At 52.4% G+C, this 27,051-nt stretch overlaps 4 protein-coding genes across 23 annotated transcripts in view; 1 reads left to right on the top strand and 3 right to left on the bottom strand.

Moving 5' to 3' along the window:
- NUP210L (nucleoporin 210 like) overlaps nt 1–26,189 on the bottom strand; it is a 121,741-nt gene extending 95,552 nt beyond the window's left edge. Inside the window, exon 1 of the mRNA XM_075071017.1 lies at nt 25,398–26,189. The gene's annotated coding sequence lies outside the window, so the exon portion shown is untranslated. The remainder of the gene's footprint in view (nt 1–25,397) is intronic.
- Nucleotides 305–4,664, bottom strand: CFAP141 (cilia and flagella associated protein 141). Its single transcript, XM_032793738.1, has 4 exons — nt 4,524–4,664; nt 2,873–2,913; nt 1,207–1,336; nt 305–552 (listed from the first exon to the last, which is right to left on the bottom strand). Exons 1-4 carry the CDS (start codon nt 4,596–4,598, stop codon nt 451–453), a joined length of 348 nt encoding a protein of 115 aa, XP_032649629.1. The 5' UTR covers nt 4,599–4,664; the 3' UTR covers nt 305–450.
- On the bottom strand, nt 6,767–11,768 carry LTAP1 (lipid transport auxiliary protein 1). The gene is made up of 6 exons (XM_032793706.2): nt 11,667–11,768; nt 10,703–10,820; nt 9,864–9,917; nt 8,909–9,075; nt 8,666–8,724; nt 6,767–8,022 (listed from the first exon to the last, which is right to left on the bottom strand). The coding sequence occupies exons 1-6, from the start codon at nt 11,727–11,729 to the stop codon at nt 7,824–7,826; spliced, it is 660 nt and encodes a 219-aa protein (XP_032649597.1). The 5' UTR covers nt 11,730–11,768; the 3' UTR covers nt 6,767–7,823.
- A 91-nt stretch (nt 26,190–26,280) lies between the features above and the next one.
- The window catches only part of UBAP2L (ubiquitin associated protein 2 like), a 40,095-nt gene continuing 39,324 nt past the window's right edge, over nt 26,281–27,051 (top strand). For 18 of the 20 annotated variants that reach the window (XM_032793704.2, XM_032793700.2, XM_032793702.2 and 15 more), the window contains exon 1: nt 26,281–26,435. In XM_032793704.2, coding sequence (XP_032649595.1) covers nt 26,346–26,435 — 90 coding nt within the window. In that variant the 5' untranslated portion in view covers nt 26,281–26,345. The remainder of the gene's footprint in view (nt 26,436–27,051) is intronic. The other 2 variants (XM_075071020.1, XM_075071026.1) reach the window with 1 other exon arrangement.

The raw sequence follows: 27,051 nt of genomic DNA, 5'->3' as shown, positions 1-27,051 counted from the left end.
CCCCAGAGCGAGATGCTCACACACACATTAGATCCGTTATTCCAACCCCATTGGTGGGGCTTCTGCGGCATAATCGGGAGGGTGGCAGGGGAGCTCATCCGCCCCAGCAAAGAGGCAAAGGTCTCTGCTAAATGCATGGAGTTTCTTCAAATCTGCCCCATGACATGGTGTCTCCGGCTGCCTCTGCGCTGCCCCCTCAGTGCTGGGATCTAAACGCCACCTCTCTCCAGAGCCTCAGGCTGCTCCGCTTAGCTTGACACTTTAATATTCTCAGGAGGTTTTGACGCTGTCTCTGAAATGTCCTGTCGGGAAGGCGGCTCTGGGGCAGGATGGGGAAGTGCTGTCAGGTGCAAAGTCTGGGGTTCCATGGAAACCTGGGCCGCAGTGGGTCGCAGTTTGGTGAGCGAGGGGGCCGGTGTGGGTAAGACACTGCTCCCCAAAGCTGGGTGCTCACAGCCTCTCCACATAGAAGGACTTCCCACCGTGGTTCAGCTCGCGCTGGAGCTGCTGGTGCTCGCAGTGCAGAAGGTAGCGCAGGGCCGCGCGCCGGACCTGACAGGGAGGCCAAGAGCTGTGTGAGAAGCCAGGACCCCTCTGCCCTTCCCTGGCATCTTGCTGGTCCCATTGCCTGCTGCAGGGCTGGGTGGAAACCAGCCCACTCCCCCCCCCCAGCAGGAAGGGGACTCGCCCAGTGCCCCCCACCACGTGGGCAGCAGCTGAGCCTGCAGTGGGGAGAGCTGTGGGCTGGGCCTGACCCTCCCCTCGCACTGCACCTCTGCTGATGCCACTGGAGGGAACTGGGATTCGGTGGGATGGGCAGATCTGCAAAGGCAGCAGGGGGAGCGCAGCAGGTTCCCTCAGGCCGCTGGCTCTGGGGCATTTCCCCCTGTGACTTGGTCGGGCCGTATCCCTCCAAATGAAACACTCCCCGCCCCGATCCCGCTGTCCCTCACCCACGAGGAGCCAACTCCTGCCCTGCTGGGGCCAGAGGCTTGTGGTGCAAAGGGGGACCGGATCGAGCTGACTGTGGCGATGCCCAGAGTGAGTGATCTCCCCTGACGTCCCCTGCCCCGTTCTCACTGCACAAAGCGGGTGTGAAAGGTGCGCAGCCTGGAACCCCTGCTACCAGCACGAGCCTCTCCAGCCACACTGCTGGGGGGCCCTGCTCCTCCAGGTTCAGCGCCCCTCTGCTCCTCCCAGCCTTACCATCAGCAGCGCCTTGTTAGCGAAGCGAAGCTCCTCTGTGATGCCTGCCCACAGGTTCTGGCAGCCCCTCACCACTCTCTTCTCCTCTTGCTTATCCCTCTGCACACAGAGGACTCGGCCCCACTCCCAGCTGCGGGGACGAGAGGCCGGGGGAGGGGGCCACTGAGCCAGGGCAGCCTTTGCAGCTCTCCCCGGCGCAGAGGGGAGTGAGTTACATGGAAATGCAGAATGAGGCCGAAGGGGACAGAACCAAACGCCTCACCCCTGGGCTGACTTTTACCCCATTGCCTGAGTCAGCACCTGGCTGCACTGAGTCAGTGGAACTTCCCTGCCGCCTCCCCCGCCTCTGCAGGTCCCTCACGCTGCCAGTCAAAATGCATGTGACACTTTCACTTTTGTTTCCTAGTGTTCAGGTTCCTGGGCACTGAATGGTTGCTTAGTCTCCTGATGTGGGAGACTGTGTGCCTCAGTTTCCCTTCCCGCCTCGTCTTGTCTGTTTAGAGCACATGGTCCTTGGAGCAGGGACTGTCTCTTGCTCTGTGTCTAGGCAGCTCCCAACACAACAGCACCCCCGCCACCCCCACCTCCCCCTGGCGACTGCTGGGCTCTAGCACACCCACAGCCTGGGCTTGGGGGTCCTCTCACATCTGGGGTTAGTGAAATGATGCAACTGAGGAGAAAAGGGGCATATACTCCGGGCCGTGCGAAGCCGGTGAAAGCCGTGTGTGTATGTGCGTGCGTGTGCGCGCGCACCTGTGCGAAGGACAGGCCAGGAAGCGGGCGACTGGGGCCAGCTTAGCTCTGACTGTGCTGACCCCGAAGGGGTCTCCAGGGTTGGCAGTGAAACAAGCCCTAGTGCCTGCAGCTCCCGCGATGGTTGCACTGTGCTTGGGGGATAAACATCCAAATAACCAGGGATGGTTCTTCAGGCACCTGGCTTCTGTGCCCCAGCAGTGCTGCCTGCAGCCACTGAACCTCCTTGCTGACATCCATGGGCAGGACCAGGATCCGGCCCCAAGCCGAGGGGGGAGGGGAGCTTTGTCTGGCCCTGGGCCCCTGGCTAGAGCCACATGAGCAGCCCCCCCGATCTGAATGGAGCTGGGGGGGATGTCAGGGGCCATCAATAGGGGCCCTTAGCAGCCATCACTTCCAGCAGCCTCCCACCCTCGCTGGCTTCTCCTCCAGGCCCCGGGATCCTAGGGAGGGGTCAATTGCTCTGCTTTGGGGAGAGGTGACGGCCCTGGGCTGCACTCAGGGAACATGTGGAGTTTAAAGGGAGCAGTTTGTGGGGTGTGACCCCAGGGGGTGTGGAGGAACATGCAGGGGCAGGGGGTGGGGGTGCGAGCAGCAACACCAGTCCTGAGCCGGAGGGAGGGTTCGGGAGCTGCTTGGGCAGGTCGGTGGGGCACTGGCCCCATGCTGTTGGGTGGCAGTGGGGGCCCACTTTGGGGGTGGGGGACAGATGTCCTTGGGCTGGCCCCATGTGGTGTCCTGTTTTCCTTTGGGAAAATATGGTCCCCTTACCCTAGTGGTTCCTTCTGTCAGTAGCCCCCTGCTGCCCCCCAGCACACTGCTGCCAGACATGCTGGGAGTCATAATTCCACAGAGAAGCGGCTTTAATCACAGTAATGAAGAGCTAGAAACCTCCCTCCACAAACCCATTTACCTTTTAACCAGGTTCTCGTAGGCAGCCTCCTTCTTCACCAGCTGCAACAAGAAGGGTACATTTAGCCCGGGGCCCAGCCTCTCCCCAGGCTGTGTTGCTGCCCTGAACTAGCAGCTGGGAGGAGGCAAAATCACCAAGCCCCAGCAAGGGAAAGTGATTGGTTCAAAGGGCCTCCCCGTTCGGGTGGCAAAGGGGTGACAGCTCCTAGCACCTGGCACCCTGAACGATCCCAAAGTGCTTTGTACAGTGGTGTATGAAATAGGAGAGTGAGGACTCCCAGCACTACCATGGAGCCAGCTCTGCAGTGCAACTTGGCAGCTGGCTAGCAGAGCACATCCTCACTGCGCAGGTGTTTAGGGTAGAATGTGAATACTCCTGCTGGGGCTCGCTGGGCTGCTGGGCTTGATGCCCCAAGTCTTACAAGTGCCAGAGTTTTAAGATCCTCATGCAGTCAGGATCTGCGTGTTATAATCCCCTCCAGCTGCCGGGAGCCCTCAGTGGCCGGACAACAAAGCCCGGCCCATGAACAGAGAGCTCCAGGGCAGGCAGCAGGAGGTGACAGGCAGAGGGGGCGAGTGAGCCTTCAGCCCAGGGGTGTAGGGCAGGGAAAGCAGGGCCTGACTGGGGAGCTGTGCTGGGGGCGCTGTCACCTCCCGTAACACCCCAGGGAGGGCAGGGTTTGGCCCGGGGACACCCCAGGACGGGGCGAGGGGGTGCTGATTGGATACCTGCTGTCAGGCCAGGTGTAACATGAAGAGACTGGGGCTGTGGCCATGGATAGAATCCAGCTCTGTGATGCAGTAGGGGCTGTCTGTGTGGGGGATGGGAGAGCAGGGGGTGACTTTAGGTGAGGGACAGGTGCTCAGCCTGTAACCTGAGCTAGGCAGGGGGAGGGTGTCAGCACCTTTGCCCGGGAAGCTGGACAAAGGAAGGGGCTGGCTGGGGGGAGTTGGGTTAGTTTCAGTTTCGGTTTGGGGCTGGGTGGTGGGAATTCAGGGTATCCTAAGCTGGGATCCAAAGACCTTGAACCCCCAGAAGGACTCGATTGAGGGGTCCTGGCTGTGCCTACAAGCTCTGCTGTAACCTGCGTTCCTGTTGTCCAATAAACCTTCTGTTTTACTGGCTGGCTGAGAGTCCCAGGAAGAGGGGTGCAGGGCCGGACTCCCCCACACTCCGTGACAAGCCCTAAGGAATGAGATGGGACGCCAGCCTCTCCCCACGTCTACGGCATTGATGAGACCCACCCCCCATGCAGCTGGGAGCCGCTCAGCCCCCCGGGCTGCTGCCAATGATGGGGCCCATGGGGCTTGGCGAGGCCCAGTTCGGCCTTCACAGGCAACTCCACAGGCCCCGTTCCCTTCCGTTTTATGTGCTCAGGGGCTGCCCTCCTGCCCACCCCTCCTGGGCCCTGTCTCCCTGCCTGTCTCCCCATCTCTGCACCCTGCTGCTCCCCCCAGGCCCTGGCTCCAGCCCTGCCCCCATCTCTACACCCTGCTGCTCCCCCCAAGCCCTGGCTCCAGCCCTGCCCCCCATCTCTACACCCTGCCCACCCCCCCAGGCCCTGGCTCCAGCCCTGCCCCCCATCTCTACACCCTCCCCACCCCCCCAAGCCCTGGCTCCAGGCCTGCTCATCGCCCGCTCCATGCCCTACCTCCTCTTCTCTCAGGAGCTGCTGGCGCGAGGGGGCATTGCTGCTCTTGCCCAGCTTTTCCCTGCCAGGTGCCATTGTCACGGGGCGGGTGCTGGGCTCTGGGGCAGCTGCCCTCCCGTTACTGTTTGGCTCCCTGGTCACCATGGCAGCAGCACACGCTTTAGAACCATGAGACAAAGCCGGAGGCTCTGCCTGGGGGAGCCGTGTTGCCCGGAGTGGGCAGAGCCGACTTGTTGCCCTGTGGCTGGGGCCTGGGTGCTCACCGGTGCCCAGGATCCCCAGTCCAAGGAGGTGCAGGAGACCCCTGCTCCATTAAAGGGCGAGGACAGTTTAATGAGCCCCATGTGTTTGTTCCTGTCACTTCCAATCGCCCACTGCCCTGGAACTGTCCCTCCTACTGCAGAAGGCAAGGGACAAATCCTGCTGCCCTTGGCTTGGGAGCTTCACCCACACGAGCCGGATCCTGTGAACATGGCAGGGAAGCACGTCCTTTGCCAGGGAGCCCCCCCCTGCAATCACAAAGGAAATGTTGCTAGCGGAGCAGGGGTGCAGGACCCCACGTGCCGTGCGATGCACACACCTACCGTACAAAGCCACTCCCTGCCCGTCGGCCAAGGCGCGGGGTGTCTCCAGTGCCCAGGTTCTGGGTGCCCATTCAGGCAGTCTCAGTAGCTGACACTTGGTAATTGTGAGCCCCGTCTCGAACAGGGGCAGCAAACAGCCCTGACCCATTCACACTTGGCCAGACTGAAGGGCTGATGGCAGCTGGCAAAGAACCCAGGGACTGCACCCGACTGGCATGAACTGACAGTGCGTGGCTGCCACCTTCCTCTGCAATGGACATGCCAACTCCAGAGCCTTTGGGTCCCAGCATGCCCCGGTCCATCTCATCAGCCTGTGCAGGGCCTGCGCTCTCCAAGCGTGAGGATGGTACGAGGCAGGGCCGTTGTTTGGCCAGTGTGGCGAGCTGAGTCACAGGTGCTTGCATACGCCCTGCGACCGAGAATTTCTTCCAGGTCCCACAGTTTGCATGAGGTGTGAGTACAGGTGTGCCCAGGAGCTAGATCAACACTGGCCGCCCCTAACCCCGTGCTCTCCCCTTGCCGTACACACTTCAGCATCAGCCTGGGAAATATATTAAGATTCCCGTTTCCAGTTCATAGGGCCGTACCCAACACTCTTCTCCCTCGGTGGGAGCAGTGCTGCCTGTCCCCACCATGGCGGCAGGCAGGGTGAAGGGCGGGAAATACAGCCGAGGGGCTTTGAGCTAAAGGCAGTCAGCTCTCGCTGAAGGTAACAGTGGAAGGGCCCTGCCACACTGGGGACACTCCCATGGGCCCGAAGTGCAATGCAGAGGCACCATGCCGGGGAGAATCCCAGGGGCACAGTGGGTGGGGCAAGGGCATGTAATGATTACCCCTCCCCCCACAGACCCCCGTCAATCCAGCCCCTTGTGGAGACTGCCCCTCCTCCGGGGCAGATGTGCTATCTAGTGCTGCTGCTTTACATGCCAGGATCTCCAAGTGCTTTTCCCAGCTGTTAATGCTGCATCCTCACATCCCCACAGGGCAGGGACTTCAGATACGTACCCCCAAATCCATCTACAAAACTGAACTGCTCTTCCTGGGACGCAGCGCCCACCCTCCTGCCCTGAGAGCCCATGCAGGAATGACCCCACCCCAACTGGTGCTGAGACAGGGAAAGCGAGCCAAGACTCTGCCTTTTCATCCCAGCTCTGCAGGCAGAGTGGTGGGTCACCTCCTCTGCTCCCCATGTGTAAAATAAGGAGCCACCCCACCCTTTCTCCCAGGGAGGTGGAGACAGAGAAAGAAGCATGCGATGCAGTGAGAGTCCCAGCCTGCCAGTAGCAGTGTGTAATCCCACTGTAGCCAGCCCGAGTGGAGGGGGCACTCTGCAGAGCCCTTCGCCAGGGAAGGGCCCACGTTCCTGAGCTGGAGAGGAAGCAGGCAGGCAGCAGAGCCTTGGGGGCTCCCAGCTGTTCTTGGCTAGGTGATGCAGGAGGCTGCTCAGTGCAGAGACCTTTCTCGGAAGCCCCCACACCCACTCCCTGGAGAGCCCAGGCAGCTGCACCAGCCACCTCCACCCTGGGATTAGACACTTCCCCCACTTTTTCTTAGTCACGCCCCAGCAGCTGGGCCAAGGTGCAGGCTGTCCCGAGAGCAGCATATGCAGCCCTGAGGAGGTCAAATAGGGGCTTCCTGCCATCAAAGAGCAATGGTGCATGTTGGCCACACGGGAATGTTCCTTTTATTAAACAGCAATTTAAAAAGAGAGAGAGCAGGCCTGGCTGCCAGGGGCACCTCCTCCAGCCCAGAGCTGGGATCTGCCAAGCCCAGGTGACTGGCACGCAGCATACTCAGTTTGCAAGGGACTGCTGGCAGCCTGGGAGCTTTCGCCAGAGGCTGCGCTGCTGCCCCTTCCCCAGGTGGCCTGCAGGAGTCCATGGTGAATGGCATGAGGTGCTGGTGAGAGCAGCAGAGAACAGGGAAGGTTTTCACCCAGCTGGGGCATGTGGAAGAGAGAGTGAGCAGCAGCACCCTCACCCCCCAAGAGCAGGACACAGCCATTCACTGTGGGGGTGGGGTTCAACTAGGCTGAAGATATCAACACCCCCCCTCGCCCCCGGTCTAAAAGGCAATTCAAGCACAACAGGCTGAGAAGGAGGGGGCGGATGGAACCACAGGCCCTGCTTGGATCAGAGGGAACCAACACTCTCCCCCGCCCCAGGCATTTAGCCTTTGGAAAGCCCAGTCAGTGGCTCCAGCGAGGGAGCTGGAAACTACCTCTGGCCTCAGCCCTCGAGCCATCGCTGGGAGAGATGGAGGGTTGGTGGAGTAAATGAAGCCAGCACAGTCAGTACGGAGAGGTGCAGGAGCACTGCCCTGGAGCAGTGTCTTTTATAAATAAGCTCAAGCTACTCAAATGTTCTGTTCACAGGGCTAGAGGCTCCAGAGGGACACTAGCCACTCAAACGGGATTGCGTCTGGAATCTCTTCAGAGCCCAAACCACAAGGCCCATGCCGGCTGCTGCTCAGCTCCCTGTTCTGCAGCCTATACACAGCTTTGGAAAGGGCCTCCTGCCCAGAGGCCAGGTATCCCCAGCATGATGTCGCTGTTAAATCCAACTCCATGTAGCAGAGAGTGACCCATGAGCCCAGTGACTTCCCGCCTTCCAGCTGCCACCTGGACATGGACTGTTGCCAAACGCCCCTTGTGACTTGCCCCACCCAGCAAGGGGCTCTCAGTGGCAGGTCCCAGGAGCAGTGCTCCTGCCGCAGCTCACAGGGTGCTCTCCAGTGTGTTGTAGTTGTCCTTGAAGCTCTTCAGCTCCAGGAAGTGTTTGGCACGTTTGCTCTTCTGGCTGGAAGGCAGGTAGGTGACCTGGATGGTGGTTGGGTTGGAGATATCAGGCGAGAGCGTGAGGTCCTTTGCTGCTGACTGGTGCTGCCTCTGGCTGCTACCTCCTCGCGCTTTGATACTGTGGAGAAAAAGGAGAGGTTACTGAATCCATCCGGAACAGAGAGCAACCCTTCCTGAGCGAATGTGACTGCAAGAAGCCTAATGAGATGTGCCAGTCAGTTAAATCAATGGGGGCAGGCTCTCGGAAGGCAGGTCTGGGCAGGCAAATTGTGGCAGAGTGTACTCGTTAACCTGTACAAGGGACAGCCTAGGCGTGGTCAAGGAAAACACCACAAGGAAACTGAACAACAGACGGGACCAGAAGCCATGCTGGCTGCCATAGGTTGCAGGCCCCAGGCCACTCCTGACCTGAGCCCTACAGACGCTGCTTTTCTGTCAGTTTGGTTGCTCTGCCTCACAGCTCTGAGGTAAGGGCCTTAAGAACTGGGTCAAGTGGCTCCGTCCCTCACCCGATGCCTCAGAGAGACAGACTGCCTGCCTCCGACAACCATGAAAGCACTAGGAACTCTGCTGGCTGGGACTATTTTGGGGGCCTTCCTAAAGGGTACACATCTTTGTCAATTGGGTTTTGGCCTCTCCCTTCTCAGTCCCTGTACAGACACAGCCAGCTGCAGAATTTCACCATCCACAACCCCCTTCAATGGATTGCCATGCAGCCCAAGGCTCGGATGTTAAACATCCCCATTGCCAGTTACACTTACATGTTCGCAAGCTCAGTCAGGGCACCCTGGTACTTCAGATATTCCATCTTCCCAAAGACCTGAACACAAACAGAAGAGCGCTTTAGAGATCCTGGATTCCTGGCATGCATTGTCCTTGGTCCTGTTCGCAGCAGCGGGCAGAACAGAGGGGAATTGTGGGGAAATGCTGCGAGGTGAAAGACCTGGCTCTGCGGGAATTCACCCCTTTGGCAAAGACCAAAGAAGATCTGGGCTGACACTCACCCCTGTCCCATAGCGAGCAGTATCATACCCATCCAGGAGGGTGTCAATCAAGGTTTTGCGGATACCTCTGAATGGAGTGCTGGAATTTCTCAGCTCCAACAGGTAGGCATGGAAATTCTTTCCCATTAAGGACTGGGGGTGTCGGCCTTCTACATAAAATGGGATCTCTGAAAAAACAAAGCAACACATGATACCAGTGATGGGGAGGTATGAGTGTGACACACACTCCAGGGGCCTGGAAGAGAGTCCGTCCTCGTGAGTGACCCAAACCATCCAACAAACTCCTCCGTCTGCACCTCTGCCTTTCTGACGGAGGCACCATACAGCAGAGACCAGGTTCTTGCTGCAGGCAGAGAGACTGAAGCTAGGATGGTTCAATGAATCACTGCATCAAATGGGAGCACAAGACAGACACTTTACAGCCTAAGTCTGCATAAGCCTTTACTAATTTGGGGAGTTTCTCAGAAAATCAAGCCTCGGTGTCTCAAACTGGACACCCCCACCCCGACAGTGAGGCACACAACTGTGCGGGATCCCTTCAGAAAGCCAGGCAGCGTAGTATTTGAGGAATGTCTTTTCCTGTGACACTGCAGATAATTTAGAAAGGAAAGACTCAGTGTAAATAACTTCCCATGGCTTCTGCTGTCTGTTACGTTCTGTATTTTACTCACCTTGGATACTGACTAATTAGATCAAATTAGCTTCTACTTTACTTTATTTGTGTCACATACTAATTTTCATGTTCTAGCCCAGAAGTTCTCAACCTTTCCCTCTAGCAGACATCTCTACCTCATCTAGTGAGGACCTCAATTCCTTAGCTGGGAACCCCTCCCATCTAGGGATATGGTGGCAGCCCCCAGGCTGAGAACCCTTGTGCTAGCACTAGGCTTTCGGACTAGGCTCCAGGGACATGTCCCCGACTGGCCACACTCCCCACCTATGGACTCTCTCTTACCAGAAGCTCTGATTGCATCCAGTGCCTTCATTCTGTACAAGTAGTTATAGCAACCTGGAAAAGACAACACACAAACTGGTCTGGAGAAAGAAAACACACACACACATACACCAGCAAGTTGGCACAAGTGGGGGCTGGGTGAACAGGAGATTATCCGCTCTGGCAATGAGGCTAGCCCCGTGCAAATCGCAGAATGACACTAATCCGATTATGCAGCACCAATGGTAACTGACAATCAGTTTCCTTTGTCTGGGGGTTTCTGCTCTGCTTGGTGAGAAAAGTAAAGCCTGGAGTGTCAGAGCAGTGGTGGCCCAGACAGCTATACACCATAGGTTGGGGCTGCCTTCCTGTGATATGGCAGAGGGGAACAACAGCTCCATACCCGCTAGTCCCCATTTTGAGCTGAATGGCTTCATTTCAGCCTGTGTGATGGGAGCCTTGGTCCCCACGGGCTGCTTCTGTGTATTAAAGACAGGGACAGGGCTGCAGGTGGCTTGATTTTAACCAAGCCTGAGTCCGGGTTAGGGACCCTGCCGGCTTCGGATGTGACAGGCTGCTTGGTAACCATGAGCAGCTCAGCGATGGCACCACCTGTCCCACGGGGAAGGACTGAGCCCAGAACTCCATTGCAGCAGGTCAGTTAATACTATGGCAAGAGCCTGACAGGCTCAAAAGCCAGCAGTCTAACATCAGCATTCTCAGGTTCTGAGCGCAGTCGCGAGGATGATGTTTGCACTGTGGAGGTTGGAAGGCTGAACAGGAAGGCCTGGATCATCCTCCCCCTCCACCCAATATACTCATCAATAAGTTAGGGTGCATAGATTTAGAAGACACAGTACATTGGCTTCCTGGTGTCTCTAGCTGGAAGAGCCTGGCATCATCTTCAGCTAGCAGTCGGGGTTCATACTTAATGTCCTGTACCCTTGAGAGGCGAACGTCAATTTCCTCTTTCAGGTCCTGTCCAGAAGAGAACAAGAGCATCTTACATTTATAGAGCATCCTCCTTCCCAAAGCACCCGTGATAGGGACCACTGTACCCAGCCCTGAGATGCAGCAATTACTTAACAACAGAAATTAACACTCTGCAACCATTTAATCCAGGAAGTGAAGATTCCCATAGTCAAGGAGAATTCACAGAGTTGGAGCACAGCTATCAGGCCTGGTGTCCACTTAAAAGTTAGATCAAGGCGCTCTGGGGGGTGAAAAATTCACACCTCAGAGCCGCACTAGCCCCAAGTGTAGGCACAGCTAGGTCAACTGAAAACTTTCATTGACCCAGCCATCACTGGAGAAGTGGAGTTCCTACCACAACAGAGAAACCCCTTTGGGCACTGCAGGAAGATTCTGTGCTATAGCCCTACGGTGCCAGAACTGTGGTGCTATAGCGCTCAGTGTAGATGTGGCCATCAGAGCTTTCCTTTAGCCAGGACACTACAGCTAATGTCCCGACTATTACAAAGTGCGTCACAGAATCTTTAACGAGAGCATTGATTTTAAAACTCATCAGAAAGATGGTATCCTCCAGGAGCACGGCATTCTCTAGCTCCGGGCTGGAGACTGGGTTCAGTAGTGACTCATGGGGAAAAGAAGGGCCAAGACCATTTCCTGCAGCACCTCGCTATTCCCTGAAGATCTCCCATCTAAGAACTGTCCCCATCTGGCCCTGTTTAGCTTGGAATATAGCTTCCTATTTTTGTATGCTGCAGCATCAATAAACACAAAGCCTTATCTAAATAAGCAAACTGATCACCCAAAGCATAACCTCCCGCTGCAGCCAATAAGAGGCAAACCCCACAAACAGACCTTGGGGGCATGCTGTCCAACCGGCACGTGGGGCCCCCGGCGGGACTTCATGGCGAAGCGCATTATCTGCCTTTTCACAAAGATGAACAGCAGCACAAACACCTAGTTAAGTGCAGTGAAAAGAAAAGATGTTAGAACCCAGCAGAGCCAAAATACTGTTACCTCGGAGGCCAAAGCACCTGCCATGCCCCGTCTCCCCCTGTCTGCAACGAGTCAAGCCTGGTGCTCCCAATACCGTGTTACCCACAGCTGGGTTTGGCAGCTCCCGTAGAACAACTCTCCAGCAGTGGAGAAGCCCGAGAGGGTTGATTTCCCAACAGCAGATGTAGCGCCCGAGTGTACAGCTCACAATGGCCATTTCGAAGGGGCTGCGTCCCCTGTGTGGGGGGCAACGCGCCCCACTGCAGGCCTCCCAATTCCTCCCCCAGCTGGCAGGGACCTCCGAGGCAGCCGCCCTTTATGGAGCCTGCCCAATCCCCCGCTGGCGGGACCCCAGAAGCGGCGCCCCTTTTAATGGGACTACCCAACTCCCCCCGGCTGGCAGGGCACCCCCCACTATAGGACCTCCAATCCCCCCCACCGGCTGGCGGGACCCCCGGAGGCAGAATGGACCCCCGCCCCACCTATGGACCTCTCAATCCCCCCCCGGCTGGCAGGGAACCCCGAGGCGGACCCCCCTCCTATGGACCTCCCAATCCCCCCCCCCGGCTGGGCAGGGACCCCGTGGCAGACCCCCCCACTATGGACCTCAATCCCCCCCGGCTGGCAGGGACCCGAGGCAGGACCCGGGCCCCGGCTGGCGGGAAAGTGCCCCGCCCGCAGAGCCCCCCCTGCTCCTCCACGTGGTTGGCTGGGGGGCCCGGGCAGGAGCCTCGCCCCCGCTTAGCCGCAGCGGGGGGCGCCGGGCGTCCCCCTCGGGCCGGCCGGGCCGGCCGCCTCCAGGCTCCCCTAGGCCATCCACGGCACCTACGTTTGACCCCGCGAGCCAATTGCTGCTGGAGTCGCCATCCCCGCCACTGCCGGCCGCGGGCCCCCAACTGCGCGGCCGCGTTGCAGGCCACAGTGCGCCCGTACGTGACGCGGGCGGGGGGCGCGGCGTCCTGCGTCAGAACCACGTGACAGCGCGGAGGGCAAGGGAGGCGCAGGGCCGAGCCACGTGACAGGACGGAAGAGGGAAAATAGGCGCCGCCGGGTCACGTGGCGGGGGGCGCCACAGGCCGGCCTGCCCGCCTTTCTCCGGTACGTTTTGGATCGGGGCGGGCGCGTGGTAGTTGGTCCAGTGTGGTGGAGAGGCTCAGGTAAAGCTGTGGCCAACGCGGGGCGGTAGGCGGCCGCAGGTTAATTGCGCGCGGTCCCACTTTTAATCACCGGCCCGTGGGGGCCCCTTCCAGCTGGGGAGTGCGGCGCGGCCGCGCGGGGGCCCGGCCAGCGGGTAGGCAGGCCCGCCCGCGCTTCCGCTGCCCGGTCGCGCGCGGGGTTGTGTTTTGGTCGGGTTCGACGGCTGTGGGCCGGCCGAGCCGGGGGCTCGCGTCGTTGGCGCGGCGGGGCCCGGGGAGGGGGTTGGGGCGGGCGGATGGGGGCGGAGGTGGGGCAGGCGCATGAGGGCGGGAAGCGGCGCGCGGCCGGGCTCCTGACCCCACCACCTTCTGCCGGCGCCGCGACTAGGAGCTGCTCCGGGGTCGCCGGTGGCCGTGCCTGCCTTGACCTCCCGCTGATGGAGCTGCTGGCTGCGGCCCCCTGGCCCGGCCCGGCCGCAGCGCGGGTGGAGCCTCCCTGGCCCCGGGCCGTGCGCTCCCCTGGCCGCGCTTCTTGCACCTGGTCCTTGGCCGAGCGCCTCCCCCCGCGCCGGACGTGCAGCCCCCGGTCCCTTTGCCCTCTGGGGGCAGCCCCACTGGCCTCTGGATCCTGCAGTGGGGTGAGCATATCCGCGCCTGATAGAGCCACCCTCCTCGCTGCCCTTGGCCCTACGGGCGAGAGACCTTTCTGGTCCTCTGCGTGGCTCATCGCCACTGTCTGCCGTTGGCTCTGCCCTTCTCTCTCCCAAGCAGATTGAAGCCTGTGCTGGCCACTGGGCACTTCCATGCTACTCCCTTCTAGAGTGCTCATGCCGCCCTTTCCCCCAGGGGCTGTCCCGTGTCCTGCTGGTAGCTATAACAATGGTGGATTTATTTCAGTAGCGTTCCCTATGCCAGATAGTTTTAGAAAGGCACTTCTGACAGCTTGAAGCAATTGTGCAGACACTTGTGTGTGGCACCCTTTGCTCAGGTGGGCTCTAAAAGGCTTTATTGACTGTATATGTAAACCATAACTATACGCGTCATAGTACCCAGTGTTAACACATCCCTGGGCTGGAAGAGGGTGAATTAAAGGAAATGATCCACTTTTAGGCACTTCTGTAGTGCTGTGTATCTCATGCGTTTATTACGTAATATGCCATCTACAATCCAGCATAATCTTAGTTTAGGCAGAGCTCTAATTACCAGTATGTTCACAGGAACCTGCAGCAACTTGGAATAATAATATTTAGTATTTATAGCTCCTGAAGGATCATTCCATTTCATTGGCATTCACACTGGTTCAGAATCTCATGTTACAGAATATTTCTGTAGCCTTTGAAACTGTCCATTCAGAGCTTCCCGTAAGATAATGGCCGCTAAAACTGCATTAAGGTTTCAGTAATGCTTTATCTCAAAGCACTTTGCAAAAATCTGTATTCTCTATACCCATGAATTATTTCATCCATAACTGAAATGTCCTTTCTTCTTTGCCAAAATGTGGCATAATCCTTATAAAATATCCCTCTGTGCCAGGCTTTTTCCGATGCACACGCTCCCCAGCAGTGCAGAATAATCATTTTAAATACTGTGCCCTTCTGTAGTCCTTTCATCTGAGACCTCAGAGCCTTTTGCCAAATGTTAATTAAGCTTCATTCCCTTCTAACAGATAGGGAAACTGAGGCTGAGTCATGCTGTGACTTGCCTAAAGTCACCCCGGAAGTCTGGCAGAGCTGGGAATAGAACCCAGTCACCTGAATATGTTTTGTGCCATGAACACTTCTTGCAATTGTGCATTTGACTGAGAGATCACTTCTCTACAAAATGCAGCCGAGCCAGGATTTTTGATGGAACACATAGATTATTATAAATCTTACGTTTCTCTCTCCCTTTTTCCTGAAGACCCCAAAATACCTACTAGCCTGCAGAGACAGGAATCTCTTCTACCTGTGAAATGAAAAGCAGTTGCAATTAAGTACAGAAAGTGAAGAGTAACTGCAGAGTAAATTATTAAAAACATGAAATTAAAATGATAGTAAATTAAATTGCAAGCTGCTTGAGGTGTAGTGGTTGTGTCATAACATAGCTGAGGAGCCCTGTGGCTTTGTCTGATGCTATATAAACATAGTGTTTTCCTTTCTGACATAATTCAGAAGTCAAACTGGTTTGATAGTATTTGTCATTTTTCTAGTTCATTTCATTCTGGAATACCAGGGACACAATGGAAGGAAAATGGAATCACTGTTTTATTTATATAGCATCTGCCTTGAAGTACAAGATGCTATACAATTTAAAAAGAAATATACAGGTGAAATGAGTGACCAAAATACCAGTTAGAAACTTCAGTTAGCTCAGAGTGTCACTGTTTTTGTGTGGTAGCGTTTCAGATGTCAGACTACTGAACTAATATTTTGCATTTTTAATGGTGCTTAATCCCTAAGGATTCCAAAGTGCTGCACAAACTAGAGTATGATCCTGAAGTGAATTCTTGGTAGATGAAACCCTGGACCTGCACAGAGCCTCACTGAAGTCTGTGGAGCACTGCAGAGAGCTCATTGCAGGATTGGGATCAGAACAGATCCTTAGATCAGTAGTTGCTTGGTGAGCTTTATATATAGTGGTTATTTAATTCACCATTGAAATGCTGCTGTACCAGGATTGAAACATGGCAGCAGTTAAAACAGTGCCTAGTAACTGCATAAAGGTTTAGGACAAGAAAGTAATAGAACCATATCCTACTGAAATGGCAGATTAAGTTATTGCAGTTTGAAACATGCAGTAGTACTTCCCTCTGGGCCTGCAGTTCTGATGCCAAATTATTTTAATAAGATATCGTGTTTGTCTGTGAAATACTTAGTACTGTCATAGATGTACCAGTGGGGAATAAAAGTAATGCTAGGGGAAGATTCAGGTATGGTGGGGTGAAGGGGAGTTTGCTAAATAGTCTGAGCTGGCTTTTCGTTTTCTGATTTATATTAACGGTTCTGCAGTGATTTAAGGAGGGGGGAAAAAAGTTTTTTCTTCACTGACTTTACCCTAAATGTTCTTACTGAGGGATGAGCCCCGTAGCACAGGTTAGCATGCTTTGTATTAGGCGGTGAGACTGTTAGAGCCATACTAGCAAATGATCAGGCTTCTTTGTTAGTGACAGCAGTATAAATTCAGGGGGAACCATCAGTCTGTATTGTCTGAAGGTGTTTCAGGTATTGGAAGGTGTCAAGGTTTTTTCCCCACTTTGAACTTTAGAGTACGAAATGTGGGGACCTGCATGAGCACTTCTAAGCTTAATTCCTAGCTTAGATCTGGTACACTGCCACCAGCCAGAATTTAGTGTCTGGCACACTTCCTGTTCCCCCAAAACGTTCCCTTGGGAACCCAGATCCAAACCCCTTGGATCTTAAAAGAAGGAGAAATTAACCATCCCCCCTCCAGACTTCCCCTCCCTGGGTTGCCTTGAGAGGCTTTACACAGATCCAAACTCCTTGGATCTTAAACCAAGGAGGAATTTACCTTCCCCCCACCAATCCCTGGTGAGTTCAGACCCAATTCCTTGGATCTTAAAACAAGGACAAATCAATCAGGTTCTTAAAAAGAAAGCTTTTAATTAAAGAAAGAAAAGGTAAAAATTATCTCTGTAATATTAGGATGGAAAATGCTTTACAGGGTACTTAAATTCATATAGACCAGAGGGGACCCCCACCTCCCCAGCCTTAGATTCAGAGTTACAGCAAACAGAGGTAAAAATCCTTCCAGCAAAAAGAAACATTTACAAGTTGAGAAAACAAACATAAAACTAATCCGCCTTGCCTGGCTATTACTTATAATTTTGACACATGAAAGACTGATTTAGAAAGATTTGGAGATCCTGGGTGTATGTCTGGTCCCTCTTAGTCCCAAGAGCGAACAAGGAACAAAACAAAAAGCACAAACAAAGACTTCCCTCCACCAAGAGTTGAAAGTATTTTGTCCCCCTATTGGTCCTCTGGTCAGTTGTCAGCCAGGTTTACTGAGCTTCTTAACCCTTTACAGATAAGAGACATTAACCCTTAACCATCTGTTTATGACACCACCCCCCCAAATCTCAGACAGTGTGGAACCACACTGGCGGTGATTTTTTCCTAGAACTTTAGAACAAACAGATTAATAAAACACATGCACCTTTACGTATAGTACTAATTATGTAAACTACAAGACTTTTTACATTTTAAACAATTTTTAACCAGTTGATTTTGGGAAACTTTTATGGGAGAGTGCATTAGCTACTTTGTTAGAAGCTTTTGAAATGTGTTGAATTTTAAAATTAAAATCTTGAAGAGCTAAACTTTATTGAAGCAGTTTTTTATTGTTTTCCTTGGGAGTATGAAGCCACTTTAGGGCAGCATGGTCTGTTTGTAGCTGGAAACACCGTCCCCAAACATATGGGTGTAGCTTTTCCAGGGGATACACAATGGCGTAGCATTTTTTTTTACTGGTTGACCAGTGGGTTTGTTTTTTTTTTCCCCCCCCAGACAGTTTTTTGCTGAGAAACATGACAGGATGAAATTTTTGATCCAGTCCTTTTTGCATTAAGACTGCTCCTGCACCACACTTAGACACAGTTGTGGTTACTAAGAATGTTTTGTTAAAGTTTGGGGCCCTTAGCACAGGGTCAGACATGAGTGTCGCCTTAAGCTGGGTAAAGGCCTTTTGACACTTATTAGTTCACTTAACTGCGTTCGGCTGGGTTTTTTTGGTCAAGTCTGTTAGTGGGGCAGTGATTTGGCTGTAGTGTGGTACAAATCGCCTGTAATCCCCTTCCAAGCCTAAGAAGGATTGGACCTGTTTCTTTGACTTTGGGACAGGCCACTTTTGGATAGTAGCCACCTTGGCCTGTAGGGGGTTTATTGTTCCTTGACCCACCTGGTGTCCCAGGTAAGTCACTCTGTGTTGACACTTTTTAGCCTTAACAGTTAGTCCTGCCTGCCTGATGCGCTCAAAGACTTTTTCCAGGTGTTTTAGGTGTTTTGCCCATGAATCAGAAAAAATGGCCACATCATCGAGGTAGGCAACTGCATATTCTTCCAATCCTGCTAGGGGACCATCTACAAGTCTTTGGAAGGTGGCGGGTGCATTTCGCAGCCCGAAAGGAAGCACATTAAATTCATACAACCCTGCATGGGTGATGAAGGCTGAGCTTTCTTTGGTGGATTCATCTAGTGGTACTTTCCAGTACCCCTTGGTTAAGTCCAATGTAGAGATGAACTGGGCACGTCCCAATTTCTCCAGTAGCTCATCGGTGCGTGGTATTGGATAGTTGTCGGGACGAGTTACAGCATTTAGCTTACGGTAGTCCACACAAAAGCATATTTCCCCATCTGGTTTGGGAACTAGAACCATGGGAGATGCCCATGCACTGTTAGAGGGGCGGATTATACCCATCTGTAGCATGCTTTGGATCTCCCGTTCTATAGCAGCTTGGGCATGAGGAGACACCCTGTAGGGTGGGGTTCTAAATGGGTGAGCATTACCTGTGTCAATGGAGTGGTATGCCCGTTCAGTCTGTCCTGGGGTGGCTGAGAACACTGGGGTGAAGCTAGTGCACAGCTCCTTGATCTTGCCGCTGCAGACGTGCCAGGGTTGTGGAGAGGTTCACCTCTTCCACGCCACCGTCATTTTTTCCTTCGTAGTAGACACCTTCAGGCCACTCAGCGTCATCTCCTCCATGGACTGTAAACTGACAAACCTTTAAATCTCTGGAATAAAAGGGCTTGAGAGAATTAACATGGTACACTTTAGGCTTTAGGGTTGAGGTGGGGAATGCTATGAGATAGTTAACAGCTTGCAGGCACTCTTGGACCGTGAATGGCCTTTCCCATGACACTTTCATCTTATGGGCCTGTTACACCTTTAAGACCATAACCTGGTTTTCTATTTTGAAGGAACACTGTCTGGTATGTTTATCATACCAGGCCTTTTGCTCTTTCTGACTCTTCCTGAGCATCCTTTAGGTTTTCTTTTAGCAAGGGCTAAAGAGTGTCGGAGGGTGCTTGTAGGTTGCTTACAAAGTCTAGAATGTTAGTTCCTGGAAAAGGCGTAAACCCCTCCCCATTGCTGCTGTTCACCAACTGTAATGGCCCTAATAACCTCGTGCCATACACAAGTTCAAATGGTGAAAACCTCCAAACTGGGATGTGGTACAGCCCCTGTAGGCAAAAGCAACTGCTGCAACACTAGATCTCAATCATTGGAGTGTTCATTTACATGAATTTACATATCATGGCCCCCAAAGTTCCATTAAACCTCTCCACAGGCCATTGGTTTGATGGTGTGTAAGGGGTGGCAACCAAGTGATTCACCCCATGAGTTTCCCACAGATTTTTCATGGTCCTGCCAGGAAATTAGTTCCTGAATCTGTAAGGATGTGGATCGGAGGGCCAACCTAACCTGGCAAAAATGTCTGTTAAGGCCTGCACAGACAGTTTGTTAGCCCTGGTGTTGCTTAGAGTAGAGCTACTGCTTCTGGCCATCGGGTAGCAAAGTCCATGAAAGTCAGTATGTACTGCTTTCCTCTGGGGGTCTTTTTTGGGAAAGGACCCAGAATATCCACAGCTACTCGCTGAAATGAGACCTCAATTATGGGAGTGGCTGGAGAGGGGCTTTGACCTGGTCTTGGGGCTTTCCCACTCTTTGGCACACCTCACAAGACCGGACATAATTAGCAACGTCCTATGCCATCCCTCCCAGTGGAAGGACTTCCCCAACCTGTCTTTGGTTCTGTTCACCCCAGAATGGCCACTGGGATGATCATGGCTAAGCTTAAAGAGCTTTCCACTTCCCCGGTACTTAGTTGGAACTACCAACTGTTTTGAGGATGCCAGTCTTCCTGGTGTCCACCAGAAAGAGTCTCCTTGTATAAAAGTCCTTGTTCTACAACAAACCGGGGATCAGTTAGAAAGAGCTGAGAGGCGGTGGGGTGCTCCGTGCCGCTGCCCAAGCTTTCTGAAGGCTGTCATCTGCTTCCTGCTCAGCCTGGAACTGTTCCCTTGAGGCTGGAGACGTCAGTTCCTCCTTAGACTGTGGACTTGGGCTTGGTCCCTCTGGAAGCGATGTAGGTGATGGGTTGTTTTCGTTGATTGTGAACCGCTTTCCGCTGGTGCACTAGGTGATATTTCAGGCTCTGGCTGAGCCTCTTGGGTAGGGTTGTCTGCTGCTTCTGCCAGTTCAGGCCCGCTGGTGCCCTTTGGTGTTGGGTTGTAGATGGGTTTGCAAGCGCTGGCGTCAACAGTGCTGGCAACGGTTCTGGTGCTGGTTGCTTTTCCAGTTCCGGTTCTGGGACTGGATGCACTATGGCTGTTGCAGTCGTTGGCAGGGGATCTGGTTCCACCACCTCTGTCTGGGTCTCTGGTAACACAGACGGGCCCTTGTGGATGGCTCAGGAACAGGGGATGGGGTCTGGAAACTTGCTTGCCCTGGCTGCGTGTGACCATTCCCACCCTCTTGGCCAACTTCACCTGGTTGGCCAAGTCTCCCCCAGTAGCATGGGGATGGAATAATTGTCATAGACTGCAAAAGTCCACATTCCTGACCAGCCCTTTGTACTGGACAGGCAGTTCAGCTGTAGGCAAGTTTACAGATTTTGACATGAATGGGTGAATTGTCACTTGGGCCTCTGGGTTGATGAATTTGGGGTCCACTAAGGATTGGTGGATAGCTGACACTTGTGCCCCGATGTCTCTCCACGCGATAACCTTCTTTCCGCCCACTCTCAAGGTTTCCCTTCGCTCCGAGGGTATTTGAGAGGCATCTGGGCCTGGGGATCTTTTGGTGTGAGGGTGATATAATGAACTGTACTCGGTTGGGGTTCTTGGGCAGTTGGCCTTTATATGTCCCAGTTCATTACATTTAAAACATCTCCCAGCTGACTGGTCACTGGGCTGAGGTGGGTTGCTGGAGACTGGTGAGGTGGGACAATAGGGTGTCTGGGGCTTTCCTTGGGTTGTAGGTGGGGTCTTGGGTTGCCCCGGTGATAGGGTTTATTTTTTTCTGTTTGCCCCCTCTGATATTCGCTCCTCTTGCTAGTAGTTTTTTTTTCTTTTCTGCCACTTCCACCCATCTGGCTCCAATCTCCCTGCCTCGGTTACAGTTTTGGGCTTCCCATCTAGGATGTACCTTTCTATTTCCTCAGGAACACTCTCTAAGAACTGTTCCATTTGCATTAGGAGGAACAGCTCTTCCAGAGAGTTAGCATTTGCCCCTGATATCCAGGCATCCAATTCTTTCCAGTGTGGTAGGCATGTCAGGTAAATGACACATCTGGGTTCCACCTTAGGGCTCTGAACCACCGACCGGGGCATGCTCAGGTGTTAGCCCCATTCTGATTCTGGCCTTGGTTTGAAAAAGTTCATAATCATTCATGTGTTCCTTAGGCATTTCAGCGCCACCTCTGCTAAGGGTCCACTGAGCTGTGGCCTCAGCTCTATCATGTACTGGTCTGTAGGGATGTTGTACCCATGGCAGTCCTTTCAAAATTTTCTAAGAAGGCCTCAGTATCATCACCTGCCTTGTAGGTGGGAATTCGTTCTGAGCATATCTTTAGGTTTGTTTTAGCATAGGCTAAGAGTTTGGAGTGTTTTGTAGTTGCTTACAAAGTCTAGAATGTTAGTCCTGGAGAAGGCGTAAACCCTCCCATGCTGCCTTCACCAACTAATGCGCCCTTAACCTTGTGGCCATACACAATTCGAATGGTGAAACAAACTATTGAGGGTACGCCTGTAGGCAAAAAGCAACTGCTGCAACGCTAGGTTCCGAATTATTGAGTGTTCGTATGATTTACGTATCATGGCCCCAAAGTTCATTAAATCTCCTCACCCCAGGTTGGTTTGATGTGGTAGGGGTGGCAACCAAGTAATTCACCATGAGCTTCCGCACAGATTTTTTCATGTCGTGCAGGAAATATTCCACAATGCTAAGATGTCGAGGGCCAACCTAACCTGGAAGAATGTTTGCTGAAGGCTGCAGCACGTTTTAGCCCTGGTGTTGCTTAGAGTCTACTGTCTGGCATTGGTAGCAAACCGTGAAGTCAGTATGTACTGCTTTCCCGGTTTTTTTTTTTGGAAAGGACCCAGAATATCACAGCTACTTGCTGAATGGACCTAATTTGGATGGCTGAGATGGCTTTGAACCTGGTTTGGGCTTTTCCACTCTTGCAATCTTACAAGACGGGCATAAATTGTGTTGTTTTTTTAAGCGTTTTTGCCATCCCCCATGTGAAGGCTTCCCCAACCTGTCTTTTGTGTTTTTACTCAGATTGCGATGGATATTATGGCTAAAGCTAAGACTTACACCTTACGTAGTTGATACCCAACTGTTTTTGAGCATGCAGTTTTCTGCTTATCACCCAGAAGAGTTCGTTGTAAAATCCTGCCTTACAACAAACGGGATTTTAGAAGGCTGAGAGCGCGTGGTGCTCGTGCGCTGACCAACTTTCTGAAGGCTGTATTTGCTCCTCTAGCATGGACTGTTTACTTGAGTTTCTGGAACAGTCTCCCTTTCCCCCCACCAATCCCTGGTGAGTTCAGACCCAATTCCTTGGATCTTAAAACAAGGACAAATCAATCAGGTTCTTAAAAAGAAAGCTTTTAATTAAAGAAAGAAAAGGTAAAAATTATCTCTGTAATATTAGGATGGAAAATGCTTTACAGGGTACTTAGATTCATATAAACCAGAGGGGGACCCCCCAACCCCAGCCTTAGATTCAGAGTTACAGCAAACAGAGGTAAAAATCCTTCCAGCAAAAAGAAACATTTACAAGTTGAGAAAACAAACATAAGACTAATCCGCCCTGCCTGGCTATTACTTACAATTTTGACACATGAAAGACTGATTTAGAAAGATTTGGAGATCCTGGGTGTACGTCTGGTCCCTCTTAGTCCCAAGAGCGAACGAGGAACAAAACAAAAAGCACAAACAAAGACTTCCCTCCACCAAGAGTTGAAAGTATTTTGTCCCCCTATTGGTCCTCTGATCAGGTGTCAGCCAGGTTTACTGAGCTTCTTAACCCTTTACAGGTAAGTGAAATTAACCCTTAACCATCTGTTTATGACAGAAGGGAAGGTGGAACTTGATGAGGCTAAATGTTATTCACAAAGTCTGAAAGTTAATGGTGCCGTGCACACACTCTCACTGCCGGATCTTACGCATGTAGTATGTTTAACACAACAAGAAATGTCTGTAATGCTCAGCATTTCTGCAGCACATCACAAACACGAGTCCTCACAGCTACACTTTTAAGGTAGGTCCCCCCAAGCTACCTCATTATCCGTCTTCAACCCCCCAGCCACATACTGCCCTTTGCAGTGGTGCCTACAAAACACTTGGCAATGGTTAGGCTCCTGGTGCAGTGAGACAGCAGCCTCCCATGCTAACCAATATTGTCTCATTGTTACCTGGTGCTCCCCCTCTGTGTGTATCCATCTCTTCTCTTACACTTGGATTTTAAGGTGCTTGGGGCAGAGAGTATCTTCTTGTTCTGTTTTTGTATAGTGTGCAGGAGAGTTGGTCCCAGTCCATGACTGGGACTCCTAAGTGCTGAGGTAATGCAAATAACAACAACAAAGGCAGGTGATTGTTACCCACGTTACAGACCGGAAAAGCGAGGCAGAGGTTGTGATTTGTCAGAGGGTATCAGTCTGAGCTTTAGAACTCAGGAGTGCTGAGGTGATTTGTGTGTCAAACGTTATTTGGCAATAAGATTTTTGCAGACTTGCCAAACAGGTAACAGATTTTATTTCTGAAGGAACTGAGCATGATCTGGAAGTTTAAAAAAGTTCTGAAAAATCAGTATTATTTAGGAGTCTGTATGTTTAAAGAGCTGCAAGACGTGATATCCCAAGGAGGTGGATGATTTGACCTTTTGTGGGAAGTTGCAGGAAAGATTCAGGTGAACAACAGAAGCTGGTACAGGCCACCTCTCAGTGGAGCAGCAAAATAGTATTGCAGGTTTACAAACACAATGCAAAACTAACTTTAGGGGCCTCTGCTATGTGCTCCAAAGGAAAGATCTAGTTGCACTGTGTCTGGTCACTGTCTTTGAAGATTTAGATTTCCCATCCCTTAGCACTGCCTCATGCTGAGAGGCTTTTCACTCGCTCCCACCCTCCTATAGTACATTGGTTCCCACTTGAGGGGACACAATTGATCTCGATGAAGAAGGTTTCAGACAAGATACTGATCACTTGTTTCTCTTGCTGAGGTTTCCTAGCTAAATATCTGTCTGCGGGTATTATTTGTTCCTTCTTAGATTAGGGAAGTCCCGCATGCTGCTAGTGAAGGGCCTGTTGCTCCAGAGGCAGAGTTGATAGCCTTATTACCCCAGTGGTAAAGTATTAAGTGCAAGATTACTTGGTTCAGAGGCTGGTAAATAACTGAAATCCTGCTTGGTGCTTTTGAATGTACCTGGCATTCCTTATTCTTTGGAACTATTTCGCTATGGTGAGATTGCACAAGGTGTTACTGTCACTGCTGGACTTTCCTTGCATTGGGGGTGTAGGGATTTGCCATTTAATTTGACTGTAATCTGTTCTCTGTGCTGAACTATATCTGGACAGGAAGTCCTGAAATTATTGTATAGCATTGCTGAGAGCATCTTGCTAGTTGCTGTGCCCTACATTAGTCATGGGCGAAGTGATTGAATCCTGCATAGATTTTTGAAGGGTTTTGGAATCCCTCAGATGATATTTATAGCACTTTTCTTTCCGGAGTATGTTGGGTTATAGATGAAAAATTAATATTCGTAGAACAAAGTCACAGCCCAAATGAACTGGGTTTGTGTTTGAAAAGGAGAGCTCTATTTATTTCAAACAAACCAACCAAGCCCACAAACCCGTTTAATGTTTTCATAGATTCGTAGATTGTAGGGCTGGAAGGGACCTTGAGAGGTCATCGAATCCAGTCCTCTTCCCTCATGGCAAGACCAAAGATGGTCTAGACCATCCCTGATAGACATTTATCTAACCTACTCTTAAATATCTCCAGAGATGGAGATTCCGCAACCTCCCTAGGCAATTTATTCCAGTGTTAAACCACCCTGACAGTTAAGAACTTTTTCCTGATGTCCAACCTAAACCTCCCTTGCTGCAGTTTAAGCCCAGTGCTTCTTGTGCTATCCTTAGAGGCTAAGATGAACAAGTTTTCTCCTTCCTCCTTATGACACCCTCTTAGATACCTGAAAACTGCTATCATGTCCCCTCTCAGTCTTCTCTTTTCCAAACTAAATAAACCCAATTCTTTCAGCCTTCCTTCATAGGTCATGTTCTCAAGACCTTTAATCATTCTTGTTGCTCTTCTCTGGACCCTCTCCAATTTCTCCACATCTTTCTTGAAATGCGGTGCCCAGAACTGGACACAATACTCCAGTTGAGGCCTAACCAGCGCAGAGTAGAGCGGAAGAATGACTTCTCGTGTCTTGTTTACAACACACCTGTTAATGCATCCCAGAATCACGTTTGCTTTTTTTGCAACAGTATCACACTGTTGACTCATATTTAGCATGTGGTCCACTATGACCCCTAGATCTCTTTCTGCCATACTCCTTCCTAGACAGTCTCTTCCCATTCTGTATGTGTGAAACTGATTTTTTGTTCTTAAGTGGAGCACTTTGCATTTGTCTTTATTAAACTTCATCTTGTTTACCATTTCTCCAATGTGTCCAGATCATTTTGAATTATGGCCCTGTCCTCCAAAGCTGTTGCAATCCCTCCCAGTTTGGTATCATCTTGGAAACATCTTGACTTGGGGAGTCGCTTCCCCACCTTTCTCTGGGATGAGAGTTGAACTTGTGAGAGCAGAGGATGAAAGCAATGAGAACAGAGATTCAGCTGATTGTCTTGGGGCTTTGAGCTGTTCGTTTTGTGCACTTATAAAGTGTCCATCATGGTAGCACTGAGGTGCCTCCAGGCCATGTAGATGGAAGGATCGGTGTTGACTAATGCGAATTTATATTCCTCAGCCTCTTGCATCTGAGCTGTGGAATGTTAAAGGCTGCCTCCTACCAGGGAGAAAAGTATTTCTGCTCCTAAGACTTAGTCACTTAGATTTGGGGGGCAGGAGGGGATGGGAGGCAATCTTCCTGGGCTGTTCCCGCAGAGAGATCTCAGCACGGGTTCAGTGTTGTACCTTTTAGATATGACACACTACGTGTCAGGGCTTCAGTAAATGGGAAAAGGTGGGTGGCCTTCTGGTTTTACATCTTTGGAGATGGAGTTGGGGTATAAACTTTACTTTGGCGTCCCACCCACTCAGTATCCAGAGTCTTGGTGCTGCCTTTTGTTTTCAGTTTCTAATAGTCTGTTCTGTTCTCTCCTCTCCTCCCCAACCTCCCCCCCGCAGAGTTCTACCTTGTAAATACTGTTATTTGTATATACTGTAAATGATGACATCGGTGGGCACTAACCGAGCCCGGGGGAACTGGGAGCAGACACAGACACAGAGCCAGACACAGCACAAGCAGCGGCCACAGGTAAGGGAGTGTCCATGGAAACCAGTTGACTTGGAGGTGGAGACCTGGTGCCTTCAGCTGCTCCAAGCAGTTGACTAATAACTGGGCTTGGCCTAACACAGGGGTTCTCAACCTTTTTTCTTTCAGAGCTCCCCTGCCCCCCATAAAAACTCCAGGCCCCAGCAGGGATGGGGGGCACTCAGGGCTCCTGGCTTCAGTGACTGGATATATTTCGGTGGGGAGGGGGGGGCTTGAAGCTTTAGTCCTGTGGGACTTGGGGCTTCAGCCGTGGGGGGAGGGGGCTCCATGCTCTGGACATCAGCCATGGGATGGCCGTGGGGTGGACGGGCTCACAGCTATGGGTGGGGGTTTGGCTCTGGGGAGGCCCTCACGGCTTCTTCCTCGTGTGGGCACTGGCGCTCCGGGCTTCAGCCTCACTGGGGTGCCATGGCTTGGGGCTCCCTGCAGTTCTGCTCCTAGTTTCAGCACTTTGCCTCAGCCACAGGTCCCTATGACCCCCTGAAACCAGCTTGCAGACCCCCAGAGGGTTGCGGACGTTGGCTGAGAACCATTAGCCTAACATACCTCCTAGAACAACTTCCTCTGTGCTGAAGTGCGCTGTGGTTAGAGGCAGGTG

The sequence above is a fragment of the Chelonoidis abingdonii genome, chromosome 11 (assembly GCF_003597395.2).
Source record: "Chelonoidis abingdonii isolate Lonesome George chromosome 11, CheloAbing_2.0, whole genome shotgun sequence".
Lineage (NCBI taxonomy): Eukaryota > Metazoa > Chordata > Testudines > Testudinidae > Chelonoidis > Chelonoidis abingdonii.
This window is presented reverse-complemented; position numbering and strand designations above follow the sequence as displayed.